Source organism: Neomonachus schauinslandi, chromosome 1 (genome assembly GCF_002201575.2).
Source record: "Neomonachus schauinslandi chromosome 1, ASM220157v2, whole genome shotgun sequence".
Taxonomy (NCBI): domain Eukaryota; kingdom Metazoa; phylum Chordata; class Mammalia; order Carnivora; family Phocidae; genus Neomonachus; species Neomonachus schauinslandi.
Window position 1 is genome coordinate 48,480,788 of NC_058403.1, and position 12,332 is coordinate 48,493,119.

The 12,332-nt window shown below is 36.8% G+C and overlaps 1 protein-coding gene across 1 annotated transcript in view; it reads left to right on the forward strand.

Annotated features, from left to right (window-relative positions):
* Nucleotides 1-5,823, forward strand: part of ZPLD1 (zona pellucida like domain containing 1) — a 43,759-nt gene extending 37,936 nt beyond the window's left edge. The window contains exons 9-10 of the mRNA XM_021692597.1: nucleotides 5,147-5,176; nucleotides 5,601-5,823. Of these exons, the coding sequence (XP_021548272.1) occupies nucleotides 5,147-5,176; nucleotides 5,601-5,776 (206 nt within the window). The 3' untranslated portion in view covers nucleotides 5,777-5,823. The remainder of the gene's footprint in view (nucleotides 1-5,146; nucleotides 5,177-5,600) is intronic.
* The last annotated feature ends 6,509 nt before the right edge of the window (nucleotides 5,824-12,332 follow it).

Below are 12,332 nucleotides of genomic sequence, written 5' to 3' on the forward strand. Positions count from 1 at the left end.
TTTATAAATAGTCCTATTAAACTTTTCTTAAAATGCCCAGTTTGAGTACCATTTGTTTCTTCTCAGGATCCTGGATATTACATACCCCTTCCAGTCATGGTCATGAATCTAGTAGACACGACTGCTTATACACATATATTCTCGTATATACAAATATTTGTGCATGCATGTACATGTGCACACACTCTCCAAAGGGATATTGCTTTATATCAGTGTGAACCTGGAGACATTCAGAATCAATTGGGTACAACAGACAGGCAGGGTAAACAACACAAAGTTAAGTCAGAAAAACTGGTTCTAGCTCCAGCTTTTGTCTAAACAAGCTACATGACATGGGGTTTTATGTTACCTCTCTGGGCAAATATTTCTTCATTTTTAAAATGAGGGGTTTGAAGAAGTTGCCTTTTAGATTCTTACTCTATAGCTCTAAATTTGTCTTAAAAAAAGCAGAATAGATTATCCTTACTTTTTCTCCCATGTGTCCTGTTAAAGTTTTGCCTGAAATAGGTAATGAAGCAAAGAATGGTTTTGGCCTAAAAAGTTCAGACAAATGCTTGAATTATTCACTCCTCGGTGTTTGTGTAGACATAGCATTATTTAAAAACAAGCTAAAGTGTTTTTAAAAATAATGCAGAAATTTATTAAATATGAAGTTTCCAACTTCGTCTGCACTCCCTGAGGATTGGTATGTGTTTTGAATGGTTTGAAAATGACCGATTTGTGGTTTGTGAAAGGCCCAATTCTTATCTCTGTCTGGCTGTCAGAAATAGCTCATAGAATTATACTGCATGGAAACTCAACTCTGGTTGCCAATAATTAGGAATGCTTTTGGATAGGCACAATAAAAAATATTTTTATTTCTATGGAGCATATCTAGAGTCAGTTTTATATAAGAGAAAAAAAACCCTTGAAAGTGGCATCTCTGCCCATGTTGAGTAGGTGGCTTTTCCTCCTTATAAACCTCCTTGCTTCCTTCTTACCTGGGCCAAATCAAATTTAGATATTACACATTTTAATTAATTTGTTAGTGTAAGATAAGTTTTTACAAAGACCAACATTTTTAAGATCACCAAATCCCAGTAAAGATTAACCAAGTAGAAGTTTCTAATTCTACCATAGCCAACCAGCTGTGCAGGTTTGTAGGTTTCACCTACACCATATTCACTCGCCCCAGATATCTGTGCTCAAACCTCAAACAGCTAATGCCTTGAGCACAATGCGTCTGATGTGATGCCTGAATTTCTTCCTTTCCAATTTCAATCCATTTTCACCTCAAGGATAACATTCATTTTCCAACACAGTAGTGTTGTCTTAGTAACCTCAGTCTCCTCACCGGCAAAGCCCCCAAAGAATCATGTTCAAACCTTCCAGATGCCCTTCATTCCTCTCTTACTCTCTGTGGATTTATTTTTTATAATTTTGATAAATAGCCATATGATGGTGCTCATTTCTGGGCAATCATGGTGACCTCACTGTGTAGAGGACCATGTATAACAATGTTTACATTATGATACTATAGTATCATAATTTAAAAATTATTATTTTAAATTCTATATAAATACAGAACTCAGAAATCAAGCCATATCCAGCCACAGGAAAATCCTATGTAAACATAGCTTAATGACCAGGGCTACTTTTTTTCCCTCAGTTTCACTTTATTTTTACCTTAGGTCAGCTAGAATTTATCTCTCCAGGTCCTGTGGCCGATTTTATATAGACAAGTCCAATTTCAGGCTTGATTTGCTCTCTTCAAAGCTCTCTGGTACTTGGAATTTTTGCTCTGTTTACTCATTGAACCACTCCTTTCCCCTTAGACATCCAACTTAGGTCAAGTTTAATAAGTTGTAAGATCAGTACTTTTATTTTGTTTTAATGAAATCAAAGACATTCTGGTTATTTTACCCAACACTGTAAATCCTTTTGTTGGTTGATTTAGGAAAATATTCACATCTTCAAAGTTTCAAATCCTCAAAACTCCTGAAGTGTTCTTATTTTACACCCCCCACATGGTAAAACTATTCAGTAGGAGATGCTTATCATGGGGTACAATTCTGGAAATTCACAATTGCAAGTACTGGAAAGCAATAGTACCTAATTGTTTTATTACATAAATTCCAATGGAGAAGTCCAAGCCAAGATATTCAACTCATGTCATTGAGTTTTATGGGGAGTTAATAATTCATTCAAACCTCCGCATGAGACAGGCACTCTGCTAGGAACTGGGAATACATTAGAGAACAGGCCATAGTCTTTGCTCTCAGGAATCTTAGTGTTCAAAAGTAGACCTGGATTATTAACAAACATAACACAATGGAGGGTAAAAAGTTTGGAAATTCTCAGGGTGCCTGAGTGGGCTCAGTCAGTTGGACTTGTCTTGAATGGATTTCTCTGGTTATGATCTCAGGGTTGTGAGATCGAGCCCTGGGTCAGCTCTGTGCTGGGTGTGGAGTCTGCTTAAGATACTCTTTCTCTTGGGTGGTAGGGTGGCTCAGGTGGTTGAGCTTCCAACACTTGATTTTGGCTCAGGTCACGATCTTATGGTCCTGGGATCAAGCCCTGAATCAGACTCTGCAGTCAGTGGAGAGTCTGCTTGATGATCATCTCTCTCGCCCTCTGCCCCATCCCCTGCTCTCTTTCTCTCTCAAATAAAACAAATAAATCTTTAAAAAAAATTCTCTCTCTCCCTGCCCCTCGGCCCCTTCTCCCTTCCTCTCTCTAAAAAAACAAACAAAAATTGGAAGTTCTGAATTTGAAATATGTGGTTCATTTTACTATATAGGTAGGTAATTGAAGATTAAAAAATAGTTCGCCTGTGCTAAGAAAGGAAAAATATTTATTCTGTACCTATCTTTGCACTAATGTTTACTTTTTCCATTTCTACTACTTATATGAGAGAAAAGCAGAGAAAAAGAATTTATCTGCTCCTTCTGGCTTTCCAACAGCCATGGTGTTGCTCCTATCACTTTCCTCCTATGGGTCCTCAGCTAGCTGCATGCTTTTTGAAGAGCCCACCAAGTTTAGTATTCCAACCTGTTCTAATTCCAGAAGGTTTCTTTTAGCATATATGTACATGGTAAGACCAAGTGCGTGTAAGAGAAAAAAAAACAGAGTGTGTGGTGAAAAAAGTCTCCTAGAAAATGTCTACCTCTCCGTTCGGTCTAGACCAAATTGCAGGATACTGGAAATTGAAGGAAACCGGAAATAGCAACTAGATAAAGTGATTCTCTCTACCTTTATCCACTATCAAATGCAATTCCAAATACTATTCAAATAGTACATGCTTTGATTTTAGCCCCCTGCCAGAGGTAGGATGCTTGCAGTTTTTCAGAGTCCTAGAACCTGTGGCTGGTATGGCTCATTTGACAGTTTGTCTCATGTGAAAATTTGGTCCATAGCCCCGTCATTGTGAGTGACACCTGGAGCAGGGTTCTTACACGAGTGTTGGTGGTAATGTGGGAGAGGAGGGAATATTCTGACTTCTTTAATTAACTTCAGGATGCAGAAAATAGTGCGGGCAGCCAGTCCTAGCACTTTCACCTAATTTGGGACATGTAGGAGGAAGGAGCTTTCTAGTCTTAAAAATAAATAAATAAACAAATAAACAAATAAACAAGTAAATAAAAGCAAATAAGTGTGATTTGTAAACAAAGAATAACTTTGAAAAAGGAATTTTAGAGCATTATATATTCTCCTCCATGTTCCAGTGAGGCAGCTTATCTTGGGAATCCTTTGGAAGAATTGATCACAGTTCATTCATTACATCCATTTCTATGAGAAACAAGTGTCTTTATAAAATAGTGTTGGTTGGACGTTAGGGTTTTCCTAAGGGTGTCCTATAATGAAAATTTGTGCTTTTTTTTTTCTTTTTGTTCTATAGTGATGCACTACACCATTCTAAAGAATACTATAAATAAACACTCTATTAATTTGGAGCATTGTACTTCAGGCTCAAACAGCAGAATCATCATTTCTGCTGAGACTCATATGTCTTAAAAGAAATGGCATCAGATGGCTTATAAATATCACACCAGGTTCTCCCAATCAGTTGTTTCAAATACTAATCCTGGGGTTTCATAGCTTGATATATTCATCTTTAAAAATATTTTCCATACTTGACTAGTTTATATTATTTTAGAAAAAGGAGTCTGAAACTGAACTTTTATTTAAACATATGTTTACTTCATCATGGAGCCTGGGACAGATGGAAGTTTCTTCATCTGTAAAATGGGGGTAGCAATAATGGCGAAACCATATGGCTGTTACGAGGACAAAATGTAATGACATGAAGCAGCGCTTTGTAAACTGTATGGCATTACACACATGTTAATTGTAATAATATTTATACTCCCAAATCAGTCAACTGCACACGTTTTATAGTTCGGATAACGGACACTCAAAGACACATACACACCTACATATTTAAGAACAAAAATGAAATCCACTAATTGTAGAAGAAGGGGTTAATGGCTCTACGATTACCAAATGGGTTTAACACAAGTTGGGAAACCAGGTGAATGCATTCATTGCATCCATTATTATGTTTGCCAGGGATAAGTAAAAAATCAACAGCTTTCATCTTTTACTTAACAGATGCAAAAACCCCTACAACTCAAGATTAGGAATCATGTTTTCCTTTCGTTTAGTTACTAAGTGTGAATTTATCTTTTTGGAAGTTAAAATGATGTTTTTGCAGATTATGATGGGCAAATTGGCAACACTTAAAATAGAGCGGCACTAAATAATGAATACTTCTCTAAAACAAAATAACAAATGGCAGGTTATAGGCCTATAAAAAATGTAATAGCTGTTAACAATTACTGCTCCCACTAACCTGACTAAAGAGATAATGACAAAGCAAGGTTAGCAGGAAAGAATATCGTATAGTATATTTTGCGATTACATTTGTATGCCCAGGGCACTGGCAGGGTGTGGGCTTGTGGAATGGATAGATAATAAAATCTCAGACATGTGGAACAGAAAATGGGAAAGGATAATGGGTTAGGAAGATTTTCATGATTCCTTTACCCATGGATCTTGTGGGTGAAGGTGAGGCCACAAGTAGGTAAAAAGTAATCACAGAATTATAATAAACATAAGTAAATGTTTTGATTTACAATATCACTTTTCTTTTTCTTTTCTCTCCCAGATGAGACTCCAACCAACAATTCACAGCTTGGTAAGATAATGAACATATACTGAAAATAAAAGTATGATTTTTAAAAATTTTAAGTATTTTTTGATGATTAGTTGCAAAACTCTAAACAACTAAGTATGATGAGTTCTGATTTTACAAGTTTGTTATATTTTACATAACAGTTCACTGAGGACTTCTGAACTCATATGTGACCTGTTGGTCAATTTTTATTGCATTTTATAGAAGAATTTTTTTTTTTTGGCAGTCCAGGGGATACCAGACCTCTAAACTACATGATCCTTTGGTTATTGGATTGAATTACAGTCAAATAGATTATAGCATGAATCAATGTCATGCTTTTACTTTACAAGATACTAAAGACAAATGTTTTGCAGGTATAAATTGGGATAAGGTGAGATGAGTCTGATATTGGACCTTTCCACTGTGTGTATTTTATTGCTTGCAGGTTCTCCAAGTGAACCTCCTTTCCAACTGAATGCCGTCACCAGTGCACTGATATCAGGAATGGTCATTCTGGGAGTCATGAGCTTTTCCCTTCTCCTGTGCTCACTGGCCCTTCTACATAGGAAGGCACCCACCAGTTTGGTGTTGAATGGCATAAGAAACCCAGTCTTTGACTGACTGTAACAGGTCCCTCCTCTTGGGAGAAGGATTCACTGACCATACCATGGGTGACTGGTCAGTGGTTTCATCCAAACTGAATGCCAGCCAGCATTTGATATTTGTAGGCTTGATAGATTTCAGTGTAGCTCGTTAGCATGATGATAGTGAAAGAATTTTGATGATATTGTTCTTGTCACTTATGTATGTGGTCAGCCCGATTTATATGGCACCAATGGGTATAATGACAATAAGCAAACAATATTCAGAACTTAGATCTTACAGGATCAGTCATATTTCATTTTATTTCAATTTTCTTTTGATTATTGGTTGTTATAGAGATAAAAGATGGGCATAGAAAAAATACATTTGTTACATTTTTCCCCCTAAACGTTAAAACCCAGTGTGATGGCATTTAGATTTGTATATGTGGTCCTAAAATGAAAGTTACTTTTTTGTTTTATTCCAGATAATTCCAGCTTGGGGATATGTTTTAATTGGACTGGCCAATTTGGACACCTGAGATTTAATTACTTATTCTATGATCTGTGTTTTTGGCTGATTTCCATGTCTGATGACATTCATTAAAAAAACAAAACAAAACAACAAACTCTTGGGAAATCTATCTTAACCTGGAGCATCTACTTGTGTAGCAAACAGTAAAAATAGTCATTAACCTCTAACGGATACTAGGTGACCGTAGATCATTATTCATTTGGATAGAAATGGCTGTGATCAGTTTTCTCCTGGTTCAAGGGAGAACATCAGCACATGTTGACTCTCCTCCCAGGTAAACAGCTCAGCTGCTTTTGCAGCTGTGCTTCCAGCAGGGAGGCAACTGTAAAGATCATTATTCTTCATTCAAGAGCTATTACATGGGAAAACAAACCATAGCTGTGGGAGAGGACAGTGTCCCCACACATACACGTAGGGTTCCCATGGGGGTTTTTTAACAACCTAGCTTCCCTTTTTCCCCCCTATGACAAAGAGGAAGCAGGGTAAGTGTGTTTTGAAGAATATTGTTGGAGTCTCTATGAAAAAAATGTCCTTTTCCCACAAATTTCTGATGCTGGCTAAACAAAGAATCTGGAGGACCCCTACTCGTTCAGGTGTCTTCTTGAAAGTATCATGATTGCCATGGAATAAACAGTATTTTCCTATGTAGTAAACTGTGGTCCTTTATCAGTTTTGCAAAAATTTTTTAAAAGCTAAGTTTTAAGCAACCTATGTTCTTACAAAAAAAAAATCAACCTTCCCTTTTTTCAGCCTATGTACACAACTGAATAGAACAGAGATAAACATCAAAACCTAGAATGTGTGGCTACTTGAAGTGCTATGTTACCTGTAACCACTGCTGTAGAGACTAATTTCTATTCAACATTTGTGACCCATTATTCAGAACTTAATTTACTATACTATATGCAAATCACTATGCAATTTTAAATTTGTTTCAAATGAAGTAGCTATGCTCTGAAATTAATAATTAAATCAATCATCAAATCAAAAAACACCTTTTCTCCAATTTGCCTGAACAGATCAGAAGAAAGTGTTTATATTATAATCATTAGTTATATGATTCCCTCAACTTTCTCTTTCAAGGTTTAGATACAGTCAAAGTGAAATGGGATCTGGAAAGTCTTTGGATAATTTATCCAATATTAAAAAAGTCTAACACTTAAAAAGCCAAACTCCTCTTCCCTGTGTTACTTCAAAATCCCTTTGAAGTGACCATTCTGAACTTTATCTGTATTAAAAATTTATTTTCTACTTTAAAGGGAAAAATCTTACAGAAAAAAAAAAGTATGGACCATGGATGTGACTTATGTGACCTTACATGTACATGGATAGTGTTAAAATAGTCTAGTAAATCTATTTCAGATCCTTTAAGTGAATTCCCATTAATCTGAGGATTAAGTCCTGTGAATAGGACTTTATCACTGAAACCAGTTGGTCACTTTGATTTTGTGCTTTGGGGATGGCGACTGTTTCAGGTGTTGACCTTTTACATTCTATATACCACTTTTTAAAAATTGAATAATGGACACATTATTTTGCAAGCAACTTACATCTCACATTATTTTTCTGCCACCCTGTCACCATAAATGGGAGGATCAGAGCTATAATGAGACAAACCCGTTTTGTTTTATATAACTTTGTTCTTCTCAACCTGCAATTATATGTAGTATTTAGTTGCACTGAATATTTTGGTTACTATAGTGTAAAAGCCTTACAAAATATGTGCAAATGTTCCTTCAGTTTTAATACCTCAAACTGTTTTTTTTTTTTTGTACTTCAGGGGTAAGGTCTGATGACATGTAAAAGATGATTGTTTAATAAAATAATTACAAATGAATATCTTTAAAATAGTCACCTGGTTTTTTAAAAGGGATTTCTCTTTCCTACTCTCAACATTCTCTTCCTACTTTCACAGACTTTAAGAAAGATTGAACTTAAAATAAGCTACCTAATGCAACAGGGTAAGGCAGTGATCTCTGAAGCTAGATGAAGTTTGTTCTCTCCATACTGAGCTTCCTGGTTACGGCTCTGTGTCAGGAGACATATTCAGATCAGCTGACGGTAAAGAAGTGTACTTTACCTTGAGTTTGAGCACTGACTAACACTGAGCCTATAATTTTTAAAACTTTGAGGGGAAAGTCAGAACTGGAAAGACAAGGAGCTCAGCCTCTGCCTAGAGTTTCACAGGCTCTCATGACAGTTCCCAGGGTCCGGCTGTCGTCCCTTGTTTTGGGAAGTGACACAGAGTTGAGGAAAAAAGCGTTTCCTGACTCAGGAAGAATCTAATCTTACAGAAATGAATACTGTCTGGATCTTCAAGTGCTGGCATTTAGCTTTGGGAGCATCACAGAAATGATGGTACAGGACGGGACATTGTCAGCTGTGGAAAATGTAAGGTAGTAAACTTCTAGAAGTGAGAAAAGAGCAGGAGAAGAAGTCCATGGGAGACACTTGTTTGTGAACACACATGAGGCATAATTTGAAGGATTTCCAGAACACTTGAAGAGTATTATAACAGGATGGAGAGACTTCTATTATGACTTTGGAGGCTATTAAGCTAGTACACATTGGCTTTCATTCCATATTTATAAGGGAAAAAGCAAGTCGATCACAGATCAATTGCTTTTGAGAATGAGGTTCCTCAATTATTTACAAGTGGGGAGACATTTAATATAAAACAATCCAAATTTTTAATTTAGAAAAAAAGGTAGGTAGTAAATAAAACAAATGCCAGGACTACCTGTTGTATTAGTCAGGGTTCTCCAGGAAAAAAGAACTAATGGGATATATGTACTGTATATAAAGAGATTTATTTTAGGGAATTAGTTTACATAATTATGGAGGCTGACAAGTCTCAAGATCTGCAGTCAGCAAGGCCCAGGAGAGCTGGTGGTGTAGTTCTAGCCTGAATCCAAAGGTCTGAGAACCAGGAGAGCTGATGGTGTATTTCCAGTCTGAAAGTTAGCATCTTAAGACCAAAAAAGAGCTATTATTTCCATTCAGTTTCAAAGACAGGAATAAACCAGTGTCCCAGCTTGAAAAACAGTCCTGTGGAAACAATTCTCTCCTAGTCACAGGACGTTCAGCCTTTTTCTTCTATCCAGACTTTCAAATGACTAAATGAGGCCACCCACATCAGGGAGGGCAATCTGCTTTACTCATTTATTCAAATGTTAGTTTCATCCAGAAACACCTCACAGACACACCCAGAATAATGTTTGACCAAATGTCTGGTGACCTGTGATCTAGTCAAGTTGATACAAAATAAACATCACAGCTGGTAAACTTGAAAACCCACCATCCGTATGTCTGGCACTTCTGAAAATCAAAAGTCCTAATCAATCTAGTAACAGTAACAGAATGAATTAATAAAAATATTACAAAATTTGGCAGTCTGTGATTGCAATGATTTTGAAACACTAAATGTCTAAAGGTAGGGACTTATGAGCAGAGGGTCCTCTTTTATGTTAGCTAATAATATGGATCAAATAGAAAAAAGATAGGGCCACGAGTAGGTGGACAGTGATGAGCTCCAAAGTCATGCCAAATTATCCTATAGCATCAGGAGAAACAAGGCAGAAGGAGGCTTGGCATCAAAGTACTGATGAGCCCACATTCCTCAGGGCTGGCCCTGGAGCATAGTGAGTGATGACATCAACAGTGACAATAGGCCAGAGCAGTAAAGAACATAAAACAGGAAAGCACAGATATTGGGGGCAAATGTGGCAAAGGAAGTACTGGGGGCTAGGAGGAGAGGCACCTCCTTAGTGGGAATGAGTTAACTAGTGGGAGACAAAGGGAGAATCTCTGATAGCTGTTACTCATATTTCTCGTGATGGTGGCCCATCTCCTTCAGAGGCTCAAAGGAAGTGGAAACTGGATAAACATGTCAGCTTTTCATGTTTGTGAGAATATCTTGCCTGATTGTTTGTTGGTAAACAGCATCAGTCTCTACAAATTTGAATAACACAGGAGAACTGAAAAATAACCTTGGTTAATGCCACTTTTTGCTGAGAGAGCTGGGAGACAAGTAGTTTGGGGCTTTCTGCTCACAGGTACTAGCCATAAGATTTGGAAATCTCTGGTCAGTAAACCTCATTTGTAAAATGCTTCGTATTCTTGAAAAAGTGAGATCGAGAGCTCAGATTGTTATCTCTGCATAGTTCATAGCTCCAGTTTCCTTTGCCTCAAGTATCTGGATATTTTCTGTTTTACTTAAATTGCTGACATAATTACCTCAATTTTCCCTTTCATTTTCCATGTTGAAAAGTGAAGTGCCATCATTATATGGAGGTTTAGTGCAAGTCGATGTGGCCCAAATTTTGAGGTTAGTTTTCGTCAAGAGTAGAGCTCTATTAGCATTGCTCAAAGAGGAATCCATTACTGAATAGTCCTGCTAGTTTGACTAATCAACTAACACTGGAAGATCCTAGGAGAGTTATGGTTTGACAATTTCATGCAACTTTGCCTCAAAGTTATACAGGTCCTTAAGCTAGTTCTCCTCTTGTATGTAGTTTGAACTTTTTCTTTTTTCCAGTGGTGAACAATTGACTAAAATGAAAAATTAATCAAGAAGACATATAGTACTTTTTAGAAATTATTTACCACTTGGGAATTGGAAATGATTTGCTTTTTAAAAGGTATTGTTTTCCTAACATATATTTTGATGTTGTTAAAATAAGGTAGCAGAGAATAATGCACAGTTCCCACTGGGGAGAGAAAGGGGACCCGGGAATCTCTCTTAAATCCTGCAGAGATAAATCACCGTTTTTTTGGCATCACCCTCACTCTTGAAATACAAATTGGAACAAAGGTGATTCACTATCTCTCATCAAGAGATTTAATAAAACTTTAATGCTTTTTTTCCACTTTGTCACTGGATGTGTAATGAAAATTTCTCTCATTTTACACTCCACGATCCTTGATCTGTAGCCTTTATCTCATGATCCCAAATAGAGAAAGGTCCAAAAACAGAGGCAAAGGGCATCAGTAGTGTAAGGAAGTTTCCTGGGAGCTGCCACAGGACACTTTCATATTCCACTGGCCAGAACTTAGTCACATAGTCACACTACCAGCAAGGGTGTCTGGGAAATATACTGTGCGTGTCCATGTGCCCAGGGTTATCAGAGGATCTGACTTAAGCCTATATTACTCAAATAATGTCATCATTTACTCATGGCCTTAGAATGGTAGATATATTGATTTATGTACAAGGATATTTATCACTGTATTATTTTTAATCAAAAAGTATTAGATGCCACTTAAATGTTCCCAAATGGAGAATTCTTAGATGTACTGTAGTACTTTTCTGGAAGATAAGAATATGTAGACCCTGAAAATCGGCTATAAAAAACCTTTACCAAATAAGACTATGCTGGAATATGAAAAGAAAGAACACTGAACTGTATCCATAATATAAGCTCACACAGAAAAATGACAGGAAGGAAATTGATAGAAATGTTAACTATGGTCAGTAAGGAAAAGTAATTGGTTTTAATTTTAACCTTCTTGTATGGCTCTCTAGTATGTTACTTTTTTGGGAAACTATCCAACTCATTTATTTTATTTTTTATTTTTTAAATTTTATTATGTTATGTTAGTCATCATACAATACATCATTGGTTTTTGATGTGGTGATCCATGATCCATTGTTTTCGTATAACACCCAGTGCTCCATGCAGTACGTGCCCTCCTTAATACCCATCAACGGCTAACCAATCCCCCCTTCCCTCTCCCCTCTAAAACCCTGTTTGCTTCTCAGAGTCCATAGTCTCTCATGGTTCATCTCTCCCTCCGATTCCTCCCCCTCTCATTTTTCCCTTCCTTCTCCTAATGTCCTCCATGCTATTCCTTATGTTCCACAAATAAGTGAAACCATATGATAATTGACTTTCTCTGCTTGACTTATTTCACTTAGCATAATCTCCTCCAGTCCCATCCATGTTGATGTAGAAATTGGGTATTCATTCTTTCTGATGGCTGAGTAATATTCCATTGTATATATGGACCACATTTTCTTTATCCATTCATCTGTTGAAGGGCATCTCGGCTCTTTCCACAG